Genomic DNA, 24,857 nt, shown 5'->3' with positions numbered 1-24,857 from the left:
GTTTATGTCTCCCAACACCCTTTTCAGTGTTGCACTGTTTGTCCTTGCTGTCTTGGTCTCAAAAGAACATCCTCTCTGTATTGAAGACCCTCAGCTTAGTCATGAAGTTAAAATAAACGAAGGCCAGACACACCAGCAGGTTCTTCATCAGATAGAGGACGGGCGTGACAAAGCCGAAGAAGGCAATGAGGCCGATGCGCACAAAGAAGAAGGGTAAGTCCTGCAGGGCCACTCCCAGCGAGGAGAGCAAGGGGCTGTGGGGCATGACCACCACACGCAAGCATGACAGGTAACTGAAGATGTAGATGGGGAACACCCAGCCTGAGTAGTAGACCAAAGGGTGTCCTGCCACTCTCACCATCTCCACTGTATCCATCCAGAACATGAAGCTGTCCACAAACACATCTGCTCGGGCATCGCTGGCACACAGGAACCTCAGAGGGCCCGTGTAGGCGTATGGAGATATACGGTATGCCGAGGTGCTTGCTGATCGAGAGCTCAGTCCAGAGATACTGAATGGCCTGCCAGGGGTCCCTGGTATCCCCGGCACTGTCCCATTGGTCTCTGGTCGAGCTGCTGCTCCGTTCTGGCTCCTATCATTGAGTTGGCTTGCTCCCGGTTGATTGGGTGTAGGCACACTTTGCCCGGGCACAGCTGGCCCTGGCACAGCTGGAGTGATGGGAGTTACTGGTGTCACCTGCTCCACATGTGTGAGGACAGTGGAAGGGATTTCAGCATCTCTTTCCATGTTGTTAGCTGCACGGAACAAAGGAAAAACAAACACAGACAGTCATCGACACCCTATATTCAACTGAAAATCCAGCAATGAAAATGTATCAGATAAGGTTAGGAGAGGGGCACTGAAAGACTGAAAAAGCTCGAAAATAAATCACTTCATTAAACGTCTCACAACTAATGACATTAACTGGCAAGAAGCCAGTAAAAAGACAATAATAACACTGGTGTAATACCATTAGTGCTATGATAAGATATACAGGTTTTGGGAACACTACGTGCTATCCAGGGAAGATGTTGCTTATTCAAGTAAGACAACACTAAACCACATAGGGGAAGAGTCAAGGTCCGGTCTGCCCTCAGTCCAGACTTGTTCCCAAGTAACAAAATTTAGGGCATTAAGAAGCAAAAAATACAATATGTGAGGTCCAGCAGATAAAATCCTGTATCAGTTAAGAATGGGAAAATATTTCAAACACTTTTTTTTAATAAGGAGGTAATGTAATGTTTTTAAACTTATCACAGTATTCTTTGGAAAAAAAACACAGAAACCACATAATACTGTTTTCAAAACTGGTTGCTTGTAGTTTCTCTCTTTGGAAAATTGAGCATTATTAACAAATGCCCATCTCCTTTCCTCAGACCAGCTGATATTTCTCAGCCACAGAAACAGAGCCAAAGAATAAGAAGCTCAAACAAGATGGCTGAATTGTTCTGGATAAATGATGTAAAGACCTATTCCTGGTTTGTTGTCTCAGAGCCCCTGCAGTGTAAAACCAGATTTGTATTTCTATAGAAGTACGGGAAAGTTCAGGAACTACAGAACTCAGTGACTGATGTGTAATGTGTTCTGAGCTGCGCTCACCCTGGCCAGTCAGTCTGCAGTGGCGTATCCTCTCCACAACATCGATACAGATGAGCGAAAAGAGGACCAGTGACACTGGGAGCTCTGTGAACGTATCGTGCTTTATGTTGTTATTTATCTGCACCTGCACAAATAACGATACACTAATTAAAAAGAAATACATTTGACCTGAACCCATCACTCAGTAATGAACTTTGTGAGCTACAATGTATCACTTGCAGCTCAGTTTTTTGCCTGAGTCAGGACTTCACACCAACAGGTCACAGAACAAAGCAGACAAACTGGTCATCTTGGCAGAATTTATGGCTCTTCCAGAAAAGACACCCGATAAGTAGGGGCCAACAGGTCAGCTTGGTCTTTGGAGAGCGCTATGTAAAACAGCAAATAGGACCTGGGCTGCAGCCAGAGAGGAAGTGAAAATGCGCTTCATGGACAGATGGTTAGACAGCATGGACAGGAAGAGAAACCAAGCTGCTTATCAGTAGCTCCTTGTCAATTAGGCTGGATATTCCTCTCCTGAGATCCAAAGGACTTCTCTCAAATAATCACTTAGAGAGGCCTTCCAGAGATGGCACTAAATGCTCCAAAATTTTACTTTGTTGCAAATCTTATTTTGTTATGTCTTTGGACTATGTGAATGTATTTATAAAAAAAACATATTAGAAGGATGAACAATAACTGATTTACTCATATTACAAATATAGCAACATACAGATAAACAGATGTAACAAATTAAGCACATGAAAAACGATCCACTGCAGGTTGTACCTCAGAGCTGGCGATGAGAAAGGCAAAGCAGGGCAATGTGGACAGGATCACGTATACGAGGGCCACAGGCCTCCTGATACAAGGGAAAAAAAGAGGGGAAAGACTAAAAGTATAAGAGAGGAAGACTGACAGTTGCAACACTTGCAATCTCATGATATTCACCAACCAAATGCTGTCCAAACAATGGAGGTTTTCAGTGAAGTTTAATAACTCTAACAATCCACAAATCTGTGCAATGACACACAAGCATCTCCACGGAAAAACATGCATTTTTGTAGGTTTGGTTTGTAAAGTCATATCCACAAAGAGTGATTTACAAATATGTATTATCTGCTCTGTAAATACATATTTTGATTACACATAAGAATGAAGTTTAATCAAATGTAAATACTTTGAAAACTGAAATGCGCATAAAGGGAAGTTTAAGTGCAATGATTTTCACTTTTACATCGTTTACTGTCAGTGGGAGGTGGGACTTTTCTGACTTCACACGTCACAAATACCCAAATAATATTATATATATTATTTATAAATATGTAGTTACTCTCTACACCAGCAGGTGGCGATACACGGCTAATCAAAGACAGGGAAATCTAAACACTCTGCTCGCAAGGGAAGGCGACAATGGGCTCGGTGGAATAGTCTAATAGTCTATTTTGCCTTGGCACCTTCCTAACTGAGTGAAATGACCTGGAAATATCTGAGTAGCAGATACGAGCTGTTTGAATTCTGAAAATTCTAAGGAAAGGCGAATCAATGCTTCTTTTATCTGCTTTAGCAGAGGATACACCGAACTATCCTTAATGAGAGAAAAGAGAAAATTTCTTCTCATAATTCTTTTTATAGCAACGCTCGATTATAAGAAAAATAAAAAATAAAAAAAACAGATGGCAGAAAGAGTAACATACCCAGAAAATGTTCTCTGACTTTATTTGAATAGTTTAAATCACCCTGTTTAACAGGACTGCTAAACGCATGTGATGCTGCAGACTCTGCTTGCACTTCTGTCCCACTACAGTCAGTTAACTGGCCTTTCCAAGCCGTCGCCCTTCACCTGCCCCTCTTCTTTTGTTCCAGGTTCAGATGCATCCTGCCTTGAGTTAGATCTGTTTATAAAATGGAAATCTAGATCACTTTGTTCTTAGATATCCTCGGGTGAGCAAAAATTTATGGTAGAATTTTCAGTGAAGTAGGTCATGTGTGTATTTTGTTCTGACAAATTATGTGGTTTCTAACAACTTTTATAGGGAAGTAAGTTATTTCTTACACTTTATTCCTTTTTTTCTTAGAAACATATCTGTAGGGGAGTGCAAATGCAAAAGAGGGTAGGACGAGGATGTTCTATTCCAGCATACATGTAATACACAAAAGGGATTTGTGGGACAAAGTGCCTGATGGCTTGGAGAACCTTGCATTGCAACATACAGTAAAATCTGATTTTAAATCAAATAACATTTGATACTGAGACTGAATGTCTACGCAAAGCACAAATATGCTTTCTGAGAGCCAAATTTTAGGGTTTCAACCGTCACTGGAGACGTCATTAGTATTGCTTCTTCTAAATCTGCTATGAAGTCACAACATGCTGCTCACATCTGCATCTGAACGCCAGGTTTATGTTGGACTTTCATGTTAGCACCTGTGATTTGTCCAACAACACACATTCTTTCTGAAAAGGTTTTGAGAGTTGGCTGGGTTCTGCTGGTATACAGTAATTTTGAAGTCATTCTACAGTCTGAATTGGATTGAGATCTTGGCTTTGACTTGTACATTCCAACGCATTTCAACAACATTTCCCTTTAAATCACTTGAGTGGAGCTTTAGCAGTATGCTTCAGGTCAGTGTTCTGCTTAAAGGTGAAACTCTGTCCTTGTCTCAAGTCACTGGAAAACTGACACAGGGAATTTCCCTGTTAAACACCATCCATCATTCCCTCAGTTCTAACCAGTAGTTCTAACCAGTTCTAACCAGTTTCCCTGTCCCTGTCAATGATAAACATCCCGACTGCATGATGATGCCCCTATCACTGTGGGGATGGTGTTTCGGTGGTGAGAAGTTTTGGGTTTTCACCACTAATAGCATTTTTCTTGATGGTCAAAAAGTTCCATTTTAGTCTCATCAGACCAGAGCATCTTCTTCCATGCAGGAAGTCTCCCACTAGGGATGGGCAAAGATTTTCTGCTTTTCAAAATAGTAATTAAATTGTAAGAAATCAAATAGTTGTGCATGATTGTCTTGACATGGAATTGTTTTGCTATAATAGGCAGCTTATAGTAATGTTTTCCTACCATCACAAGATGGCGGTAATGCACAGAGGTGTTTTCCAATTGATATGGCAACAACAAAAGTGCTTCGCTACTGCCAGCCTCCAATACAGCCTATATGGCACAATGATTTTTGATGCTAATGGTTCTCCAACAAGAGAAATGTGCAAAGTTAAAGACAGCAGCTGTGAAACATATCTGTGCGGAGCACAAATGAAAATCAAGTCAAGAGAAACTCTTCCAGGTAAAGCTAGGATGCCATATGTTTTCCTCAACTAAGCACTGTCATTTGAGGTGAAAAGAGTGATAGACCATCATCTATCATCCTCACCATAATGAGGGTTTGTAGGGTCTCTGTGATTTCAAGCAGTAAAAATGAAATGCTCCATCTCCCACATGCCTATTGCCGAACTCTAAACGTGCTTTCTTATTTGTTTCTGTAAGCAATGGCTTTGTTTCTAGCCACCTTTTGTAAAGCAGATAAGTCTCTCTCCTCTGTGGAGCCTTCCAGCTCCTTCAGGGATACCATTGGTCTCTTTGTTGCCTCTCTGATTAATGACCTCCTTGACCAGCCTGTGAGTTGTGGTGGATATTCCTCTGTAAGCCATATCCTGTCCATGCTGAGATGATGGGTTCAGTGGTGCTCTGTGGGATATTTAAAGTTTGGAACATTTTCTAATAACCTAATCCTGATTTGTATTTCACCCCTGACCTGTTGAAAGGGTTCATTGAACTTAATGGTGTCACTTGCTTGGTGGTGCCCCTTAATTAGTGGTGTTACAGACTCTGGGGCCTTTCAGAACAGGTGTTCTGAGGTGATGTAGCACTTAGACTGCACACAGGTGGACTTTAGTTAACCAATTATGAGACAAAAGTAACTGGTAGCACCAGATCTTATTCAGGAGTTTCGTAGCAAAGGGGCTATATACATATGCACACACCACTTTTTATACTCTTTTTTTTTTTACCTCACCAATTTAGATTATTTTGTGTAGGTGTTTACATAAAACATACATGAATAACAATAAAAACATTAAATTACAGGTTGTAATGTAAAAAAATGGGAAAAACAGCAAGAAGGGGTGGAAGCTTTGACAAGCCACTGTATGTATGTTTTGGAAAAGCTCTACAACATGCTTTTCTGGTAGCTTGCATTAATAACAACAAAACCTGTACAATGGAGTGTGACAGCAGTTTTTGTAAGAGTGTCACATTTGAAACATGAATATGATTTGTGATGTCTTTAGGCTATTCAAACACCCAATGGTTTTGTCAGCAATGCTTCATGTACCTTTTCACAGCCTGTTTTTTTCTGGCCCTGCTTCAAGGAGGCAGATTTCTGGCTTGCTTTCGGTTACGTTAAAGCAGGATTGCAAAGATGCTCTGCAGCAGCGTGTGCATTTTGATAGATTTCAACTATTTGAATTAAGTCAGAGATGTTTGACTAACATGCATTTTCTGGGTATGCGAAGGGGCTGCAAAACTTCCATATTCAAAACAGGAAACCTATTTCTGTACATATCCAGCTGTCAGAATCATCTACACGAAAGTTTGGTGACACAGCTGTTTCTGTCATCCTCTGTTCTAACAACATAATACTATGATAAAGGGCTGTCATTTCTTGCTTTAGCGGGAAATCACCTCAACTATGTTGCAGTTTTTTTGTTTTTGCAGCTGCTCCACAATTAGCAATTTACACCAAACTTATGCAAATGCCATGGTTTGTCTCTTGTAGGCAACAATTAACAAGTAGCACTCAGCACCAAACCAATCTGACTAAAATAAGTCTAGTGTAGATAATGGATGTTTTTCTTGTCTTAAAATTTTTCCAACTTAACAGCAAGAAACTCTTGATATGATCAAATAAATTTGATGTCACAGACAGCTGCCTCCTTACCATCAATGCTACAAACAGTTACTGAATGAAGTTTACGCTTTATGCTAACACATGTTAGCTGGCTGGCTGGGACGGCTTATTATCATTACTATTATCATACATTCACTTTTGCACCTTCTCCAAGAAAGGTTCATGTGGCATTGGACACTGTTTTACTGTCTTAATGGAAACTGCAGAGATACAGCAGAATCCACTTCTCCAGGTAGGGGTACTGGGCCCTGGAGAGCCCGCCCTTGTCCTCTACAACCTTGTCCAGTAACCTTGCCTGGTTACTTCTTTCTTGTGCTCTTCTTTATAAGTCTGCACATTGCCACCTGCCGGTGTAGGAAGTTACTACACTTCATATTTGTGTAATTTTTTTTCTGCAGACCTGCTCTATTTTAGTTGGACAACATTAAGCAGGAGAGAAGTCACAAAAGTCCCTCCTCTCAAAATGACAGGAAACGAATCACAAATGTGTGAAATCTGTTTCGCGTGTACAAAGCAGTCTGTAAATGCATAATTTTCACTTCACATGCATTTCACTGGCGACGGTACCTATAGTTTTTATGCTAAATGTACATATTTACAAAGTAAGTTATGCATATTTTTAATCACAGTTTTTTTGTGGATATGATTTTACACAACATAAATTGAAAAAATACATGTCTGCGCATGGAGGTAATCACAGACTTTTCTACATATTGGTTTGATTATTCTGGTTTGACAGATTAGTTTTGGTACCAGATTGTCAAAAATCCTCAAACAGGATGTCATGTGATCCACAAAGAGTAGAGGTGCACAAATGTGCAAAACCTGCCTCACACGTACACGTTAATCCAAAATGTTTACAGGTGCGCTTATGCATGTTTGCAAATTCTTCCGCATTTTTGTGCATAAGATTTTACACAACATAAATAAAAAGAAATACAATTTTGTGGAGAGTGAAATGTGGATGGTCTTGCGTGGGTTACTACTTTGAAAGTCCATTAAAAACTTAGACCAAACCAGCCACAGGCCTGGTCAGACTCACAACAGCTGGTCAGTTCTCTGTCAGTGCTTCACTGAGACAAGTTGATAGCCACACATAGCAAAAACCTCCATTTGTGGCTCCACAGAAACTCACCACTTCTTCCTCCCAATGAGAAACTTCTTCTTCATGAAGACCATGTACTTCAAGGGAACCCAAACCAGCAGGGCCGTAGAGGTGACATAGGCGATGGAGGAGGCCACGATCAGCCAGTAAGCTGTGCTGCCGTCGCCGGGGGGCTGTGCCGTCGTTTTGACCTTTGCTACGATGACGGCGAACCTCTGCATGACGATAAAGAGTGGCACACACAGGCCTGCAAACTGCAGCACCTCGCAGAGGGCGAATTTCAGCGTCCTCCCCGAGCCCATCCTGTGGCAGGTCACAAAAAGAGAAAGAAGGGAGGGAGACGGGGTCTGTTGTCGCAGTGAGGCGACCCCTGTCCCTCTGAGGGCTGGTCAGGCCTCGGACTGCTGCATTGTCTGCCTCCACTAGCATTTTCCACACACCACAGCTCTGGCTCTTTGCTCACCCAACTGCTTACACTGCACTAGGCATTGTGTACCTCGGTGTGACGGTGATGTGACTAGCCTTTTACTTTCTTTTTGTACAGAATACAAACAAAGTTCATCCAACTCTTCTCCCTCAAGAACTGAAAAAAATTTAGAACCAAAAACACTATCCCAGTCTGTACTTTTGAGGCAAAAATCCCATCTCATACCAGCAAACTCTGGTTCAGGGTGACACATGTTCCAGCTGAGAGACACAAGCAGAGTTAACAACTTCACCAGTAAAATCAAAATCTAAGAACTTCTTAATCTGAGAAAAACATGATCCCACTGAAAATTCACTTGCTCCTCTCTTATTTATATGCTGCCATCTAGTGGCTAAATGTGATCGTTGTAAAACATCAGAAGCTGCATGCTGATGTACCAAGCATCTTTCTCACTTTCTCTGATAATGCTGTCTTGAGTCTTTTTGTTGCATATGCCACATCTTTCCAAACATTATTTATTTGGGTGAAAGTGCATTAAAAAAAATTGCACGAACATTGGAGTAATTTGTTGTTACGTTTGCTTAACTGTTTGTTAACACATTTTAAAGATATAAACCAACTTTATAAAGTAGTCAGTGGCAATGTAATTAACTTATATATACTTAATAATTAACTTAAGGTATAATTACACAGGTTGTCTAATGTAAACTTTGATAAAGACACTTGCTAATCATAAACATGGATACTAATCGTACAAAAACACAGGGATGTAACACTTTCAGTTCCATGTTGAAAAAACCTCTCAGACTGAAAGATAAAGCAGCTAAAATACTGGTCTTAGCTGAGAGCACTTTGGTATGCCACTGTGGATTAGTGTTGCATCAGTGCAGTCTTTTCTGCTTGTGGTCAGATATAAGTACAGTACCAGTATATCGACTGTTATTTAGCAAACAGTTCCTCACTGTACTTCCAGTCTGCTGTGCCCTTTTGGTTTGTGATGTTGCTGATGTCTGTTTTGCAGCTGAACAAGGTGAACAGGTCGATTGTCATAGATCTGTTCAGGGTCAATCTGCATCTGTTCCCGAAGCCTTATAATATAATTGAATGACCGACATTCACTTCCATATTAATGATTTTTTTCTGCATGGGCCGGCCTCATGATGACTAACTGGTCTGGTCCTCGGTAGATTAATCAGATGTGGCAATGCGCAGATTACATTTTGTTCTCTTTTTATATTTCTGAGCCTCAATGATTACCAGTGGTCTAAGGGTTCGTTCACTCACTTGAGGGTGAGCAGGGCTCAATATGACTGTTTTTTTGTTGCAGGTCACTGAGGTGTATTGGGAGAAATTACATTTGCATTATGTCAGATTCTGCCCTCAGGGAACAATGTGCACATAGGATAACATCAGCCAATGTCAGATATCTAGTTTGTTGCATTGACTGTGGAAAATAACTTTCAGACAGTTCGATGAAGGGCTGAAATAGAGTTATTTATTCTTTTTTATCATGCATATCTCTTTGTTTGCCTGGAATCAAAGTGGGAGAAAAATAACAATGATGATCAGGATTAGCCTCTGGCCAGATCATTATCTTTAACATCTGTATTAGCATCGGCCCAGAATGTCACATTTTCTTAAAAAGAAGTTGGGACGCTTTGTAAAATGTAAATAAAAACAGAATACAGTCATTTGCAAATCTCACAAACCAAAATGTATTCACATTAGAAAATAGAAAACATATCAAATGTGGAAAATAGGTTATTTCACTGATAATATTAACTCATGTTAAGTAACACATGGGGACAGGTCCATGTTCCCCTCTGTGTAGCATCACCTCTTCTTTTAACAGCAGTCTGTAAACATCTGGGAACTGAGGAGACCAGTTCCTGGATATTTGGGAAAGGAATGTTGTTCCATCTTGTCTGATATAGGATTCTAGCTGAAGGACAGTCATGGGTCTTCTTTGTTGTATTGTGTGTGTTTCATGATCCACCAAATGTCTTCAGTTGGTGAAAGGTCTGGACAGCAGGCAGGTCAGTCCAGCACCTCGACCCTATAGATGCAGTTTGAGGTTTCGCATTGTCTTTCCTGAAAAATAAGTCATCTGCATAGACGTGTATGTTCTTCTTAAACCTATATATACTTTTTGGCATCGTCTGTGCCTTTCCAGATGTGCAGGTTGCCTGTTCCATCGGCACAAATGCACCCCCATACCATCAGATATGCAGGCTTTGAACTGGGTGCTGATAACAAGTTAGATGGTCCCTTTCCTCTTTAGTTCAATGGAAGTTGTGTCCATTATGAAATTAAAAATGTTGATAAGTTTTTCACTTAGACTCAATCCATTTTAAATGATCTTTGCTCCAGAAAAGACAGCAGCGTTTTTGCATCATGTTAATTTAGTCTAGCTATTTGTTGCCTGTGTCCAAACTTTTTGAGATGTGCTGCTACCTTCAAATTCAAGATGATATTTTTTTTCATTAAACACTAAAATGTCTCCTTGTCAACACATTTGACATAAGGTATATTAGATCCTCAAAATGATTCTTTATTCTTATCCTCCAAATTTAACTGGAAGTAGCTGGATTACCATGGGAAATGATATCATACTAGATGGGAAAATTTAGCAGCCGTGGGTTTCTTCAAGAGGGTCAATAAGCACATAAGACTTCTGGATTAGACACATTCAGAGTTTTCACAAGCTGACTTTCCTGAGCAGTCCCTGGCCCACCGGCAGGCCACGCACTTGTCTCACTGGAGAGAAAGGATCCGTGGGCGGTTAGATAGATGGATGAATGACCCCGCTGCTCCCCTCCCTACCAGCCCCAGCTGTCAGCTCCCTTCCTGACTTCCCCACCCTGCCCCCGGTGCCATGGCGTCCAGCGAGGAGGACGGCACAGTTGAGGAGAAGGAAAACAACAACAAGAAGAGAACGAAAAGCGCCCTCGCTACCGCATGGCTCACTTTCTACAACATCGCCATGACCGCCGGGTACGTGCGTTTATTCCGCCCGTGTCGCCTATTAATAAGAAAAAGCGGAAAAGTTTGCCGCTCCCTAAAAAACTGTAAGCGTGTGTTGCTGTTTATAGGACTGCGTGTGTGTCCGTGTCAAGCCGAAAGTGCCTGTTCAGCTCGCCGGATTTAGCGGCTCGTCGGCGCTGGAACTGGGAGAAACTTTGGCAAGCAGGTTGACAGCGAAGAGCAGATTTAGTGAAAAGCGAGCAGGGCCTTGAGTGACTGTTAGAAAATGAATGAACGGCGGTTGGTTTGAAGTGACAGACTGGCGCTGAAGCCGTGTCCAAATAGGGCTGACTGCATGGTGTCAGCGTCAAGGTCCACACTGGGTCCGACAGTTGCAGTGATAAGTATAGCCGGAGTGCGCTGCTGACACTGGAGCCGCGACTGCGAACTGCTCGATGGGCAGATTTTTAATAACAACACAACATTTTTCACCCAGTGCGGCCCAAATAAAAGCTATCCAGTCCATCTTTTTTTTGTTGACTATGTGCTTAATTTAGTTAAACATTTTTTAAAGACGCATCTGTTAGATAGTTATGGAGCAAGTAGCCCCCTTCTTGAACTCCTTTGTGTCAGTTTTTTCGAAAGCTGTTGTTGGAATGCTGTCCAGAATGTACAAAACACAATGAACTGATTTATAAAATGATTTAAACTGCATTATTTGATTAAAAAATTAAAAAACGGTGGTAATTTTGTTTATGTAGGACATTTGACCATGTCATGTGTATTGAAGGACATTGAAAAATACACGGAAGGGAAATATTGGCAGAAACATGACCAAAAACAAAAAAAGTGTGGGTGAGATACCGAATATAATTTATTTAAAACATACACCCTGTGGCACCAAACATACAACACAGCAGTGTGAACCCCAAAAACACAATAGGGTGAGCATACAGTACCAGCAGAACGCACTATAACGACAAGCCTTTTTTATTGTTAGTTTTATTTATTTGACCTGAAAAAATAGAACTCTCAAGGTTTGAAATCTATTTTCTGAGTGCCCCGACCAAGCGAAGCACCAGTGCAATCAGCACTTATTACACAACAGTACACACATAATCTACCCACAATAAAATATGAACAGTATGTATTGTATGGCTGAAGTACAGAGACAAAAGCAATCATACGGATCAAAACTGAAGGATGTAAAGATATCAAGGGCAATTATAGTCAGCCACAAGACTGGCAGCCAGATGTTCCTGCCTCCAAATTATTAACAACTTCTTTGAAGCTGTTTCATAAAACCAGCTTCCTCAGATTCGGCTGGATTCCAAGCACAGGAAGTAGAATATTTATGCGTCTATTTTTCCCAGTTTTGTGCAGGCTTTAGCACTGAAATCAGAACCATAGAAGGAGAGGAAGAGTTGAAACTGGGAAATATTTGTGCGATGTTGAAAATATTGCGTTTGGTTTCAACTTCAAGATTGTGCTTCAGAACGGCTTTGAAAGGGATAACAACAGACAAGTGATTAGGTTTGTTTTCAGCAGGTCTGTCTTGTGTTTGGAATCGACTGGGATGACTGATTTGCATTATAAGGTCAAAAGATTCCAGAAAAATCTCTGTGCACAAGTGCAAGGCTGAAAACTAATATTGAATGGCTGAGCTCTTCAGGCCCTTAGTCAGCACTGCATTAAAGACGGACATAATTCTGTCCCAGAAATCACCACACAGGCTCAGGAACACTTCTGAAAACTACCTTCAGTGAACAAACTTGGTTCTCAAGTGCAAGTTAGATCTTGACCTTGTTAAGAAGGAAAACGTCAACAAGAACCAGAAGCAACACCAGTGGAAATCTGGCCTGTTGTCTGACTAATTCAAATTTTGAATGCATGTTGGAAATCATGAGTGATGTGTTCGCAGAACTAAAGAAGTGAGAAACCATCCTGCTTGTTTTCAGCGTACTGTTAAAAAGCTATTATCCAGGATGGAATGGGCTCGCACATCTCAAGGGTAACTTGAATGTCTGTGAAGGCATCATTAATGTTGAATAATGATGTTTACAGGTTTTTGAGAACCTATGCTTCCAACCAGTCAACTAATATTCAGGGAAGACCGTGCTTCTTTCAGCAAGACGATACCTAAACCGTAGTCTGTGCTACAGCAGAATGGGGCCCTGTGGTCGAGGTGTTAAACTGGTCTATCTGTAGTCTGGACCTGTCTGGAAAATATTTGGAGCATCAGGAAATGAAAAACATGACATGTAGGGTTTAAGTTATTAGAAAATCACTACATTCAGTTTTTATTGACATTATTTGATTGTTTTCAATCTTCACTGATTGTTTTTTTTTGTCCTGTTCATGTGTTTGGTTCAATTTGTACTGATCACATGCAAGTTAATAAGTTAGTGGTACAATTAAATGTTTTTGATTAGAAACGAGAAAACAGGTCAGCTCAGAAATAGGAGAAAACTACTGAGAAGTTTCATCACCAGTGAATTCTCATCCTACATCTTTTTTTCACCACTGGCTTACATTATGATGAAGTTTTGCACCGGCTATAGGTTCATTCAATTTCAATTCAGTTTCATTCATAAAACGCCAGAAGAAACATACAGTAGCTTATGTCAGGGCAATTTGCAAAAGAGGATAAAGGCCGCACTGTTTTCTACAAATTGAGCAGTGCTTGACGACAGCTGTGAGGAAACCTCAGACAGATGTAGGCTCAGGTAGAGCAGACTCCACCTCTGGTTCTGTCCATCTGCTGCCTACAGTGTAAATTTTAGTCTGACCAATACTGAATTTTTGCATGTGATCACGTGAGTTCTCTTAAAACCGGACCATCACCCCCTGATAATCTGACTGGGGAGGTCAAATTATTCTTGTGCGAATGCACTCAAAAAGACTCAAATGGACCTGGGTCCTCTACACATGCCCCAAAGCTCCCTCTTTTTGTAAAAACACCAAATCCTTATTGATATAGCTGAATTCGCAATAAAGCTGCTCCCGCTCACATATTTTTCTTTTTTTTTTTCTGTCAGACGGCTGAATCTGTTAGAAATTATTACTCAAAATGAGCCCGCTAAGACTGCAAGTTAAGTTGAAGTCACTCAAAACAATTCCAGACTGTTGCTCTGCTCTAATAAAAATCTGATTTCATAACCACAGCATCATCTGGCAAAATCTCCATCCAAGTAACTTAAAGACGACATCTGCTCGGCTAATGCAGCTATAAAGAGAAAGATAGAAGCTGCAGATTGTCTTGAATATTTTCTCATATGATAAAAAGTGTCCAACATACCTGCTGTGGCCATTGCTTAACTCAGCTTTGCATGTGACTGAGTGTGCGTCAAAGAATAATTGATTTCAGCTGTTGTTTGGTCTTACGGTTCAAAAACTAACAGCCCAGTTATGGATCGCTCTTCTTTAGGTTCTTTAGGCAGAATGTAAGTAGTGAAAGGCCTTTCTTTCTTTAATGTGACAGAATAAAGTCCTGCACATTGTGTGCATAAATCCAACTTTGTGCAAGTGTTTTGTTTTCTAATGTTGGTTGTATAGAGCAGAAGCTGTGATTTGAACTGAATTTATGAGCATTACATTCTAATAATTTTCAGGTTTTACACATGCTATGAATCATGTATATTGTCCAACCAAGAGCTGGTGATAAATCTGATTTTGTGGAAGCTGCTGCAGTTATTGCCCTTTTGGGTTTTTGTATCATTCTACTTCAGTGGGATGTAGTGCCTTCACTGCTCAGGCATTTATTGGATGGATTTCTCACCAAAACAGGGAATTACTGTTTAGTAGTTACTGAATAATAATGTATTTTTACTATATTCTGATGTGCTGTATATTAATTGTGTTTGATATAAAAGGACACATTTAGTGATTTGGATCATCCACATACTGTGAATGTTTGATAAGGTCGTTGGCCCTTAACAGCCCGTTGACTCTCTCAGCTACATAAATCGATGCCTGTACAATATTTTGCTTTTTTGGGATTGTTTTTCTTGTATTCTTTTGTCCAGGTGGCTGGTTTTGGCCATTGCAATGATGCGCTTCTACATCAAGAAAGGCACACACAAGGGTCTGTACAGAAGTATAGCAAGGACATTAAAGTTTTTCCAGACGTTTGCGTTAGTTGAGGTAAGACTTTTAATACAATAAGAGAAGAGAAAAAAGAGAAAGAGCCACTTAACTAACCGTGTTGTATATTTTGTCTTCCAGGTGGGACATTGTGCTATAGGTATGTGTTTATTTTGTCCTTTTTTTTGTTCAAATCTCAATACATTTGTCTCCAATCCAATGCCTGCATGGGAGCTGATTATTTCTTTCTTTTTTTTTTGTCCCTGGCTCTGCTGCAGGAATTGTGAGGACTTCTGTGATTGTAACTGGGGTTCAAGTGTGTTCACGGATTTTCATGGTTTGGTTTGTCGCAAACGGCATCAGACAGGTGAATATTACACCAAGTCTCGGCTGAAAAATGGCAAAATTTTAAGATTAAACTCTTTTTAAAGCTGAATCTATTAACATAGTAAAATATCTACTACTTCACATGTAGTCTCCAATAATATGACATGACCAGTGAGTACAGCATCTGTCAGCTTTGCAAACTTATAACTGTGTATATTTTGCTGAAGATCCAGAATGAAGAAAGCGTAATCCTGTTCCTGGTCGTGTGGACTGTGACAGAAATTACCAGATATTCCTACTACACATTCAAACTGCTCAACCACCTGCCGTACTTCATCAAATGGGCCAGGTGGTGATGGTGTTAGCCGTGGCTGTGATGAATCCTTATTACTGTCAGACATTGTGTGTGAGCATGTCGGCCTCATGTGGTGATTTTTCCCTGATTCCCTTGCTGGGCGGAGACTGACTTTTGCACCAGGAAGTGGTGCAGCAGTGTGTGTATTGATTAGCACCTCATTAGACGTTATCTGTGAGTGGATGAATAGTACTAACTGCTGGTAATGCTCTGACAACACTGATAGCGATGAAGAGATGAACTGCATGTCTGAATTATTGGTTTTAGCTTATTTTAAAATAGCTGTCTAACAGGAACTTTAGGAAATCCAAATCCTGTCAGGAGATAAAACATAAAATTGAAGCGTTTCCCAATGAAAGTGTCTCAGCTGAGGTGACATCATTCTGCCTTCTGCTGCACCTGTGACGTAACTGTCTGCCCTGGCAGGAGCTCATCTGAAATTAGAGCTATTTGGAGGAACGCCAGCTCTACACACTGATAGCTGTCCAACACACAAACTTGGCATCACAGAGAGGGCCATCTACCTCTCTACAGAACAGTGCACATCAACTCATTTACAAAGTGAGACATTTCTGTCTCAGTGTTTAAGCTAACAGAGGCCTAGCTGCAAAATGCTAATTTTTTTTCTTCTACTTCCATTCCATGTGATCCTCAGGGGTCCATCCAGCTCTGTGCCAGCCTTTCCTTTGTCTCTGCTCTTGATTCTTGCACACTAAGCGGGGTCTCTGCCCCGTCCCCCACCCTTCACGTCTTTCTTTAAGCATGGAGGAGACGCCAGGCCCCCAGAGAGGGCTCATGTTCAGCTGCTCCTGTTTTTAAGACCTTCTGTTTTGGTCATGGAATGTTCACCCAACATTTCTCTCACATCCGCCGAGACGCTCCACCACGCTTTGCTGTGGTCCCGGCTAAAAGCAGGATCCCTGCAGTCCTGAGTCATGGCATGCTATGCTGTATGACTGAGCACTCTTGTCAGAAAAGTTGGCACGCTATCTCACACATGCACTGTGTGCCTGGACTTTACAGTCAAAGTTTAAAAAGGAAATCCAGCTTTAACAGTAAGCTACTTCTTTCTGCTAAATAATGTTTAAATATCGACATACTGTAGGAACAAATTAAAAAGACAATCATGCATTCAAGGGTTACTGTGACTTTAAATAACCAAAGTGCATGTACTGATTGTGTAGTAACAGTCACTGAGGCCTAAATGACAGCACACCCTGATCCTGCACCTTACTCTACTACTACATTGTGCCAAATGAAATCCCCGGCTCACTGTTCCAAGCTTTAGTCACCACCCATCATCATTTCCGCAGCCTCCTCCAAAGCGGCTGGTTTGCTGCTGTAATTTTTATCGGTTCTGAAACAGCACATCCAAGTAGCTTAAAAGTATTGTTATTTATTTAAACATCAACAGTGAAACTTTGCCTCCGTGTTTTTCTTTTTGTCCTTTCTTATTGTTATCATATCTTCCACACATTGATGCTTTCAAAGTTTTCACATGTGTTTAATATATGTGAACACTTGGTGTTTGATATCAGCACATTTAGCTCAAAATTTAAGGAGAAAGTCTGTGCAGCAGCTGGAAAGCTGGTGCTGAACATGCATGTGCTAACATTCTCTCACTCTGACTTCAGGTCTGTGCTTGTCTTCGTGTGTGACTGCATTAGTCTGTGGTCGTAAATTTTGAAAACATTTTACTCTCTTTTCTCTTTTTGCGGCAGATACAACCTCTTCATCGTCTTGTACCCACTGGGAGTCATTGGAGAGCTTCTCGCCATTTATGCTGCTCTGCCATTTGTGCGTAGAACTGGAATGTACTCCATGAGGCTCCCCAACAAATATAACGTGTCGTTTGACTACTACTATTGCCTTATCATCGTCATGCTGTCCTACATCCCACGTAAGGATTATTTCTCTCCTGTACTGAACACTTTATACACCTGCTACAGAATGCAATGATTTGCAGATAATTAAATGTGAGCACAGATGTGGGACAGTTAAAATGGGTGCAAATTATTTGCCTCTTCATCTTGGTTTTTCCCTGCTTATATCGGTATTTAGATCAGGATTGTTATTCAGCCATCCATCCAAACAACAATGATGAACTTAATCTGAAAATAATCAAAAGGAGCAATGTTTTTCTATCATGTTTTTTCCATCAAATACAAAAACTTTGCAGTTACAAAGATTAGAAACAGGAGACAGTAAACAACCTACACACTCATGACTTTTACTGAAATTCTTTACAGTCAAAGTGTTCACTGCAAATTCACATTCACGTTATGAATAACCAATTCTTTCATGTCTAACTGTTTAGCATATCTACGTTTGAATTTTGGCAATGTGGGGTTCATTAACTTGCCGTTTGGGAATGATTTCTCTTCTCCCTGAGCCATAAAGAGGAGCAAGTAGGACAAAAGAGCCCCCACACTCTTCAGCAGCTTAAACCCTACTCCCAGAGTGTTTTTGTTCACATTTTGAACAACTTTTTATCAGAAGTAGAAGAAGAAGAAGTTGTTTTATGTGAAGCAGAATCTGAAAGAGCATCTTAAATTATGTCTCGAAAGCAGTTTGTGTTTTGCTCTGTAGAAACTGAAGGTATGAAGGTGAATGGACCTACACGCAACATTATAAACCCTCATTTCCTTGATTTTATTGCAACAGGAACAATTCTACCTACACTGTTCAAATAGGAAACAATTGATCATCTCTCTGTTCTGTTTGACTTTTCCAGCCCTTATTGCTTTGAATAACGATCAAAGTTGTAATTTCTCAGTGATATTTCTGTTCCTCGCAGTGTTTCCTCAGCTCTACTTCCACATGCTGCGGCAGAGGAGGAGGGTGCTTCACGGGGAAGTTATAGTGGAGAAGGACGACTAGACGAGCACCACCTCATGCCTTCGTTTGAGCCAGCCTGCCTCTACATCACCCTCACCTCCACTCCATCTCCATCTCACCTTTCGGCCGTTAACATTCTCCACTGCAAGGGACCCGAAGAGCAGCTGACGACCTGCCTGACGAGAGTTACAACCAGCGATGAGCAGAAATGACAGAACCGTGGGACTTCATCAGCACTTAGTAATGATAACTGACTCTGAGAGCAGGATTAATTCCTGTCCTAATGGTAATCTGGCCAGATGTTTACAGTCTAAAATATTGCTGGAGCTTGAGATGAAGCCTGGCATCATGTCACAGCAATTAGAAATCCTGAGTCCTTTGTTCACCCATCAACTTTACAGCATCTGATTGCACTGAAGAGAAACAAGCACTGAGCCACACCACTGCACCCTGATGGAGAAATGTGAAAAGAAATATGGAATGAAGATTGTAAGTTTTGTGCTCTGAGTCGTCCCGCGGCCCACCAAATTGTCAGATTCATCATCTTTTAAATGTATTCCATGACAGATTTTATTCATAAAGCAGTGTGGCTGCTTAAAACACGGTTTCAAAAGAGAGGATATTCACCGTTCTATCATACCTCAACAATAAATCAGCATTTAGACAATGTGCTGCTGCTTTTGTGTATGTTTGTTTTACCTGATGTGTAAATGACGCAATGTGAAGGGAGCGGTTAATAAGAAGCATATTTCTTAATTTATTCACACACTGTATCACTTAGAGCAAACACAGCTCAAACTTAACACTCTGCTTGGCTTAGCTCCTGCATTATTTTCTGTTTCAATGTTTACTGTGTCGAGTTCATTTACAAGAGTGCATCTTAAACTAATTAGAGTCCTCACCATTAGAGGTAGAAGCGTTCTATGTAGGCCGCTGTAGGCACAGTTAGACTACAATTGAAGTGTTCTGTAAGCACTCACAGTCTTTGGTCAGTGTCTTGTCTGTTTTTTAACGTATAGAGTCTGGTGTCCGTACTAATAGAAAGGTAGTTATACTCCCTCCCAATAAAGGTGCTATTGTAAGATCATTTCAATCTTCTGTGCAGCTGAAGGAGTGATTAGAGTTGACCTAAAGCAGGAAAGCAGGATGTGAAATGACTGAGAGGAGATGTTAGTCAGGGAACTGCATAGACCGCGGACAACTAAGACAATCAAGAGTTTTGCTAACAGTCTTGGTTAGAGATGAGACAAAACAACAATGTTTAATACAATGGGAAACGTGTTTATCAAGGAAAAAAGAACAATAAAAATGTGAAAACACTTATTTGTGCAAAATGAATAAACTCAATTCTACAACACTTAGGAGAGTTTTGTGATGAACTTCCCATTGTTTGTCTGCATGTTACAGTCATGTGACAGTAAAAAAAGGAGGTCTACAGCCTCAGGAGAAGAGCACCTGACATATTGCAGTAGTGTCATTACTCACCAAAAACTAAACCAAAATGAAGAAGTAGTTTTCCACGTGTGAATAATCTTTCTCTCTCTAGAATGATGGATTCCAAATTGTTTGGAAATGGCCTTATAACCCTTCCCAGATTGATGGGCAGCAACAGTTGCTTCTCTAAAATTACTGAAGGATTTCCTCCTTGGCATTGTGTTAACACACACCTGAATGCTCCAGACGAACTAACTGCCTAAACTCCTTACTGATAATAGTTGTAACTTCTATTGAACCAGTTACCTTGGCTTACTTTTGGTTAATTAATGACATGGTTTAATCTGTCATGTTGTTGTTCATCTGAGATCACATTTACTTAATTTGAAACCTGGTAGGGACCAGATGGTTTTCTAAAATATCCTAACATCCTAACATTAAAGGAGGGTGTACTTTATTTATGACATAACTATAAATGGAGAAAGTCAAACAATTAATAGTAACACTCCAGGGGTTTTATGGATTTATTAGTTTTTTCTTCATTTTCAATTTAAACCTGAGTGCAGGAAATCGCACATTTGCGCTGTAGGAGGAAGACTGGACAGATTTCTATTCATAGAAACAACAAAGATCCACATAGTATTAAAGTCTAAACTTACTGACCAAAACTCGATTTTATTGTGGCATTTTCTTCAGATCATCTGTAATTTATTCCTACTTAGGCTTAAATGAAAACATTATAAAGACATGACGTTAGTTAGATAGGAGTTTCCTTGAAGACAGCATATCAGCGACATGTTTTTGCGCATCATTTTGCACCTTTTCTTTCTCAATAACATAAAAAAAGCATTACAGTAAGTCCATTTGGCTGTATAGCATTCATACCTGCCTACATACATTGCATAATGAAATATACATTCATATATTTAGTTGTACAAAGAGTACAGTTACATAAAATGTATTTCACATAACCATAAAAATATATATTCATATAAATCAATTGGTGATTTGGTAATTTAGAAAAAAAATAACAAACACAGATTCTCCTCCTCCTTTGATTGCCTTGCTGTATTGCACTTGCTGGTAATGACGGATTAGCTTCACTTTGGAGGAGAAAGCACCAGAGAGACGTTTGCTGCTGCTGCCCGGGGCTCGATTCAAAACTGCCCCTTTGTTCTCTCTGAACGGACTGTCCGTGTGGTGCGTCAGTTGACTAGAGCCACATGGATGAAGTCTAGCTGCTTACTGTGCGCTCCCTTTCAACACATCGCTATGATCCAGTAGGTTTTGCTGCAGGAACAAAAATGAGAGAAAAAACTTTAAATTATTACTGAGCAATCAAAACTCACTAGATAAGAGCAAACACAGAAGCAAACGTACAGGTCTCCATTTCCCTCTCACAGATGTAGCTTATGAGATCTTCACAGAAGAAATCGTTCCATAACCCTTCGTGGATGAGTCCCGCGCAGTCTTCTCCTCTTTCGTGGCTGTGGCCCCAGTTGTCAGGTTGTCCTGGCTTCCAATTTCTGCAGGCAGACAACAGGGGGCGATCACACAATACATTTGCAGGGTTTCATTTACAGCGAGAGGCAGGTGGACAAGAGAATGAAATAAAACTGCAGCAGAGATTCCCATTCAAAATTCCTCCATGTGAAATGGTTAGACCTGACAGCAGATCAGTGAGATTGCCTTGGCCTTTATGTAAAAAACTGACTGAGTATTGATTTCTCATTTATTTGCAGTCTTGTAAGCTTTATTGTTCATCTGAACGCTTTCTGAGTCCACCACAAAGAGCTGGGTGACAGCGTAGAACATTAGCACTGACAATAAGCATGTTTCCTAAACAAAAACAGAATTTGTGTGCCGATGATGATTTATTACTGACGTGAAAGCAGGCTCAGTCCCGTCCAGCCAGCGCCACACATTCTCCTCCTCCTTGTCCGTCAGACCCATCCAGAAGTAACCCTTTCCTAACGTCTGCTTCTTAAGCCATTTCTGAGTGAGGACAGAGGGAGCATCCAGTCACAATTTAGAATAAAAAAAAAAAGCGGCATTAATTCACCAAAAATGACTCAATTTTCATGTCACCTGCTCCTCCGTGTCGTTAATGATCAGTAACGATGCAGACCTCGATAGACAGGTTGCTTTTGCGTCATTAAAACTGTGAAGGTCTTTGGAAAAAAAGTAGCACTTGTTTCTGTAGTTCAACCACTCGGCAGGGCAACCTGCAACACATCCATTTGTTTAAATTAATACATGAAAATGGAAGCATACTACCAATGATTACAGTTGATCCGTTTACTTTCCAGCATATAGTAACCAACAGCTGATAAAATGTTCTAGCCGTGCATATAAAATTCCTGTATGATTTTATATTGTCTGTTTTATGTTTATCTCCATTGACTTATAGAGGTGCTTGGAGGTTTCCACGTAACTATAACCTAAAACATAAGCATATTTTCAGGCCTATAAGAAGATAAAGAAGAGTGGCAGAAGTGTTTAAACATTGGGGATTGCCAATTCATTTAAGGGTCATCAGGCTGGAAAAGCTTACAAAACCATCCCTACAGAGTTTGGACATCAAGCATGAGATCCAACACCTAATCAGTGAAACATTATTCCATGGTGTTATCATAGTGTAGACCATGTTATGCTGCTTCTGGACCAGGACAGCATGCCATCACTGATGCAACAATCAATTTTGAATTATAGCAGTAAATTCAAAATGGAAATGATGAGAACTTTCACTGTGAACTGAATACTAACGCGTCAAACAGCAAGACAACAAGTCTTGAATAATCTTCAATAAATAGATGTTCAAGTAAAATATTTTTGTCTGTTTGTTTGATAGGTTTGTGATGATCTACTTTGAGGATTTTGATTAAAATATAATTAAATTTACGTAAATTTCTGCAGAAATCTAAAGCAATCTACATCGCGAAGCTGTTAACACAAATCAGTGAGTTATGTTGTACCTGGGGACCACAGTGCAGGAGCCACTGCCTCATCCTGCAGTGACACAGGCCCAAAGGGAATTACTGGACTATGATGTGGGATTCCTGGTTGCCCCGGTGGTCCAACTGGCCCCGGGGACCCCACAGGTCCTGGCAGTCCTCTTGGTCCTTGCTCCCCAGCTGGTCCAATTGGACCACGGATGCCTGGTGGACCTTGTGGTCCCTGTGGACCAGGTTGTCCATCTCTTCCAGGCAGACCAGCAGACCCTGGCTCTCCTTTAGCTCCAGGAGGTCCGGCCCTGCCTCCTGACCCTCGAGAGCCCTTGGACCCAGGGCTACCAGGTACACCGGGGAGGCCCCTTAACCCTTGAAAACCTGCTGCTCCTGGCATACCCTCCTCCCCTCTAGGTCCTCTTATCCCTGGAGCTCCTTTTTCTCCTTTTTCTCCCTTTTGACCTGTCTGACCAGGTGGTCCCTGAGGTCCTTTGTCCCCTCTTGGCCCTCTGGGACCAGGGGGGCCTAAAACATAACACATAATGTCAGCTTGCAGAGAAAGCTCCTATGTATTACATATGGAAGCTTATAAAAAAAACATTATTTGTTTTCTTGGTGCTGCAGGCATTTTAGCATATATATATTTATAAAAAAATGGAAAAACTGAAACTTTTATGTTATTGTAAGATCTGACCTCTAGCAGAAGCTTGTGTAGCTTGTGCAGGTGTAGCAAACAAAAAAGAAAGTGTTTCAAAAGGAAAGTGAAATCATTCTTGAACTTTAAAACTAATATTTCTTTAGTACAACTCATACAACCATACATCTCTTACCCTGTAAAATTGTGAAGTTGGTTATTAGTTGTGAGTGTTTGGTGTCCACCAGCTTCATTTCCTCCATGACTATGGACAGGCTAGTGACCTCCTTGTCCAAACGTGCTGCCAGCTCTTCCTGCTGCGGCCTCAGACTGGACACATCTGTCCTCACATCCATCACGCTGCTGTTGAGATTCTGCAGCAAGTCTGAGTGACGATCGACTGTCTCGGAACAAGTGCGCAAGTCGTTCAGGTTAAGGTTGATGGCACCCAAAAGCTGTGTGGTGAAGCTGATGTTGCCAGTCACGCGGTCCATATTCTGCTCCGACTCATCCAGCCGCACCTCAAGGCGGTCAAACTTAGTGGATGTGAGGTTGCCGAAGTCCCTCTGCTGGTCCATAATCTCACGCAAGGTCTGATCATGAGAATCTGCAAGGCTGCTGGTGTTCTGGAGCTGGCTGGCCATGAAAGCGATCTGCACCCCCACATCCTCCAGGCTGTCATTGTTGGCCTTAGCTAAACTTGAGGCATTGTTGGCCATGAGTTGCAGGTTTTCGACTTTGCTGCGAAGCCACTGAGCATCAGAGCGTGTCTGTCGGGTTGTCTGCTCCAAGCTCTGAAAGTCACTGCGCATTCTCTGAATAGCCTGGCTTGTATCATCCACAGAGCGTTGCAGAGCAGCAATGAGGCCTCTCTGTTGGGCCTGCGTAAGATTCAGATTGCTGATACTGAGCAGTGCCTGATTTTGGAGTTTGACATGCTGCTGAAATTCTCTCTGCAGCCTGGCTGTGTCCTCCTGCAGACCCCCGATGATGCTGCCATAAGACTGCAGGGTACCATTTACAGAGCGCAAGGTGGCTGTGTTGCTGTTAAGCAGTCCCTGAATGGAGCCCTGGCTGCTTTGGATGTCTGAGCCAATGCTTTGCAGCTGATTCAGCTTAACTTGATCGCTGTGGATACGTTCCTCCACCACAGACAGCTGCCTCTGGAGTGTCCAGATGTTGCTCTTGAAAGCCTGAATCTCTGTGGTGGTATTCTCCGACTTCTCTCCCGTTTGATCATCTG

The 24,857-nt window shown here is 41.2% G+C and overlaps 3 protein-coding genes across 3 annotated transcripts in view; 1 reads left to right on the top strand and 2 right to left on the bottom strand.

Annotated features, from left to right (window-relative positions):
* Positions 1–58: 58 nt before the first annotated feature.
* On the bottom strand, positions 59–7,906 carry LOC140284904 (transmembrane protein 236-like). The gene is made up of 4 exons (XM_072378921.1): positions 7,635–7,906; positions 2,369–2,441; positions 1,601–1,724; positions 59–756 (listed from the first exon to the last, which is right to left on the bottom strand). Exons 1-4 carry the CDS (start codon positions 7,904–7,906, stop codon positions 59–61), a joined length of 1,167 nt encoding a protein of 388 aa, XP_072235022.1.
* A 2,963-nt stretch (positions 7,907–10,869) lies between these two features.
* On the top strand, positions 10,870–19,955 carry hacd1 (3-hydroxyacyl-CoA dehydratase 1). Its single transcript, XM_072378814.1, has 7 exons — positions 10,870–11,025; positions 15,021–15,138; positions 15,220–15,238; positions 15,357–15,445; positions 15,633–15,754; positions 17,482–17,660; positions 18,558–19,955. Exons 1-7 carry the CDS (start codon positions 10,907–10,909, stop codon positions 18,638–18,640), a joined length of 729 nt encoding a protein of 242 aa, XP_072234915.1. The 5' UTR covers positions 10,870–10,906; the 3' UTR covers positions 18,641–19,955.
* Positions 19,956–20,538: 583 nt separating this feature from the next.
* LOC140284772 (collectin-12-like) overlaps positions 20,539–24,857 on the bottom strand; it is a 42,784-nt gene continuing 38,465 nt past the window's right edge. Inside the window, exons 5-10 of the mRNA XM_072378761.1 lie at positions 23,811–24,854; positions 23,008–23,505; positions 22,121–22,257; positions 21,918–22,027; positions 21,413–21,558; positions 20,539–21,322 (exon numbers count right to left, since the gene is read on the bottom strand). Coding sequence (XP_072234862.1) covers positions 21,303–21,322; positions 21,413–21,558; positions 21,918–22,027; positions 22,121–22,257; positions 23,008–23,505; positions 23,811–24,854 — 1,955 coding nt within the window. The 3' untranslated portion in view covers positions 20,539–21,302. The remainder of the gene's footprint in view (positions 21,323–21,412; positions 21,559–21,917; positions 22,028–22,120; positions 22,258–23,007; positions 23,506–23,810; positions 24,855–24,857) is intronic.

The sequence above is a fragment of the Leuresthes tenuis genome, unplaced genomic scaffold, assembly GCF_036924035.1.
Source record: "Leuresthes tenuis unplaced genomic scaffold, fLeuTen1.0.hap1 SCAF_24, whole genome shotgun sequence".
Lineage (NCBI taxonomy): Eukaryota > Metazoa > Chordata > Actinopteri > Atheriniformes > Atherinopsidae > Leuresthes > Leuresthes tenuis.
The sequence above is the reverse complement of the archived record's forward strand: the minus strand, read 5'-3'. Positions and strand labels throughout refer to the sequence as shown.

What these genes read in the sequence shown, in the direction of transcription:
- hacd1 (XM_072378814.1), top strand. Translation starts at nt 10,907, where the DNA reads ATGGCGTCCAGCGAGGAGGACGGCACAGTTGAGGAGAAGGAAAACAAC. An exon ending in AACATCGCCATGACCGCCGG is followed by an intron (nt 11,026 to 15,020) that starts GTACGTGCGTTT and finishes TCTTTTGTCCAG; the next exon opens with GTGGCTGGTTTTGGCCATTG. An exon ending in CATGCTGTCCTACATCCCAC is followed by an intron (nt 17,661 to 18,557) that starts GTAAGGATTATT and finishes TGTTCCTCGCAG; the next exon opens with TGTTTCCTCAGCTCTACTTC.
- LOC140284904 (XM_072378921.1), bottom strand. Translation starts at nt 7,906, where the DNA reads ATGGGCTCGGGGAGGACGCTGAAATTCGCCCTCTGCGAGGTGCTGCAG. An exon ending in CTCATTGGGAGGAAGAAGTG is followed by an intron (nt 2,442 to 7,634) that starts GTGAGTTTCTGT and finishes CCCTTGTATCAG; the next exon opens with GAGGCCTGTGGCCCTCGTAT. An exon ending in CTGCAGACTGACTGGCCAGG is followed by an intron (nt 757 to 1,600) that starts GTGAGCGCAGCT and finishes TGTTCCGTGCAG; the next exon opens with CTAACAACATGGAAAGAGAT.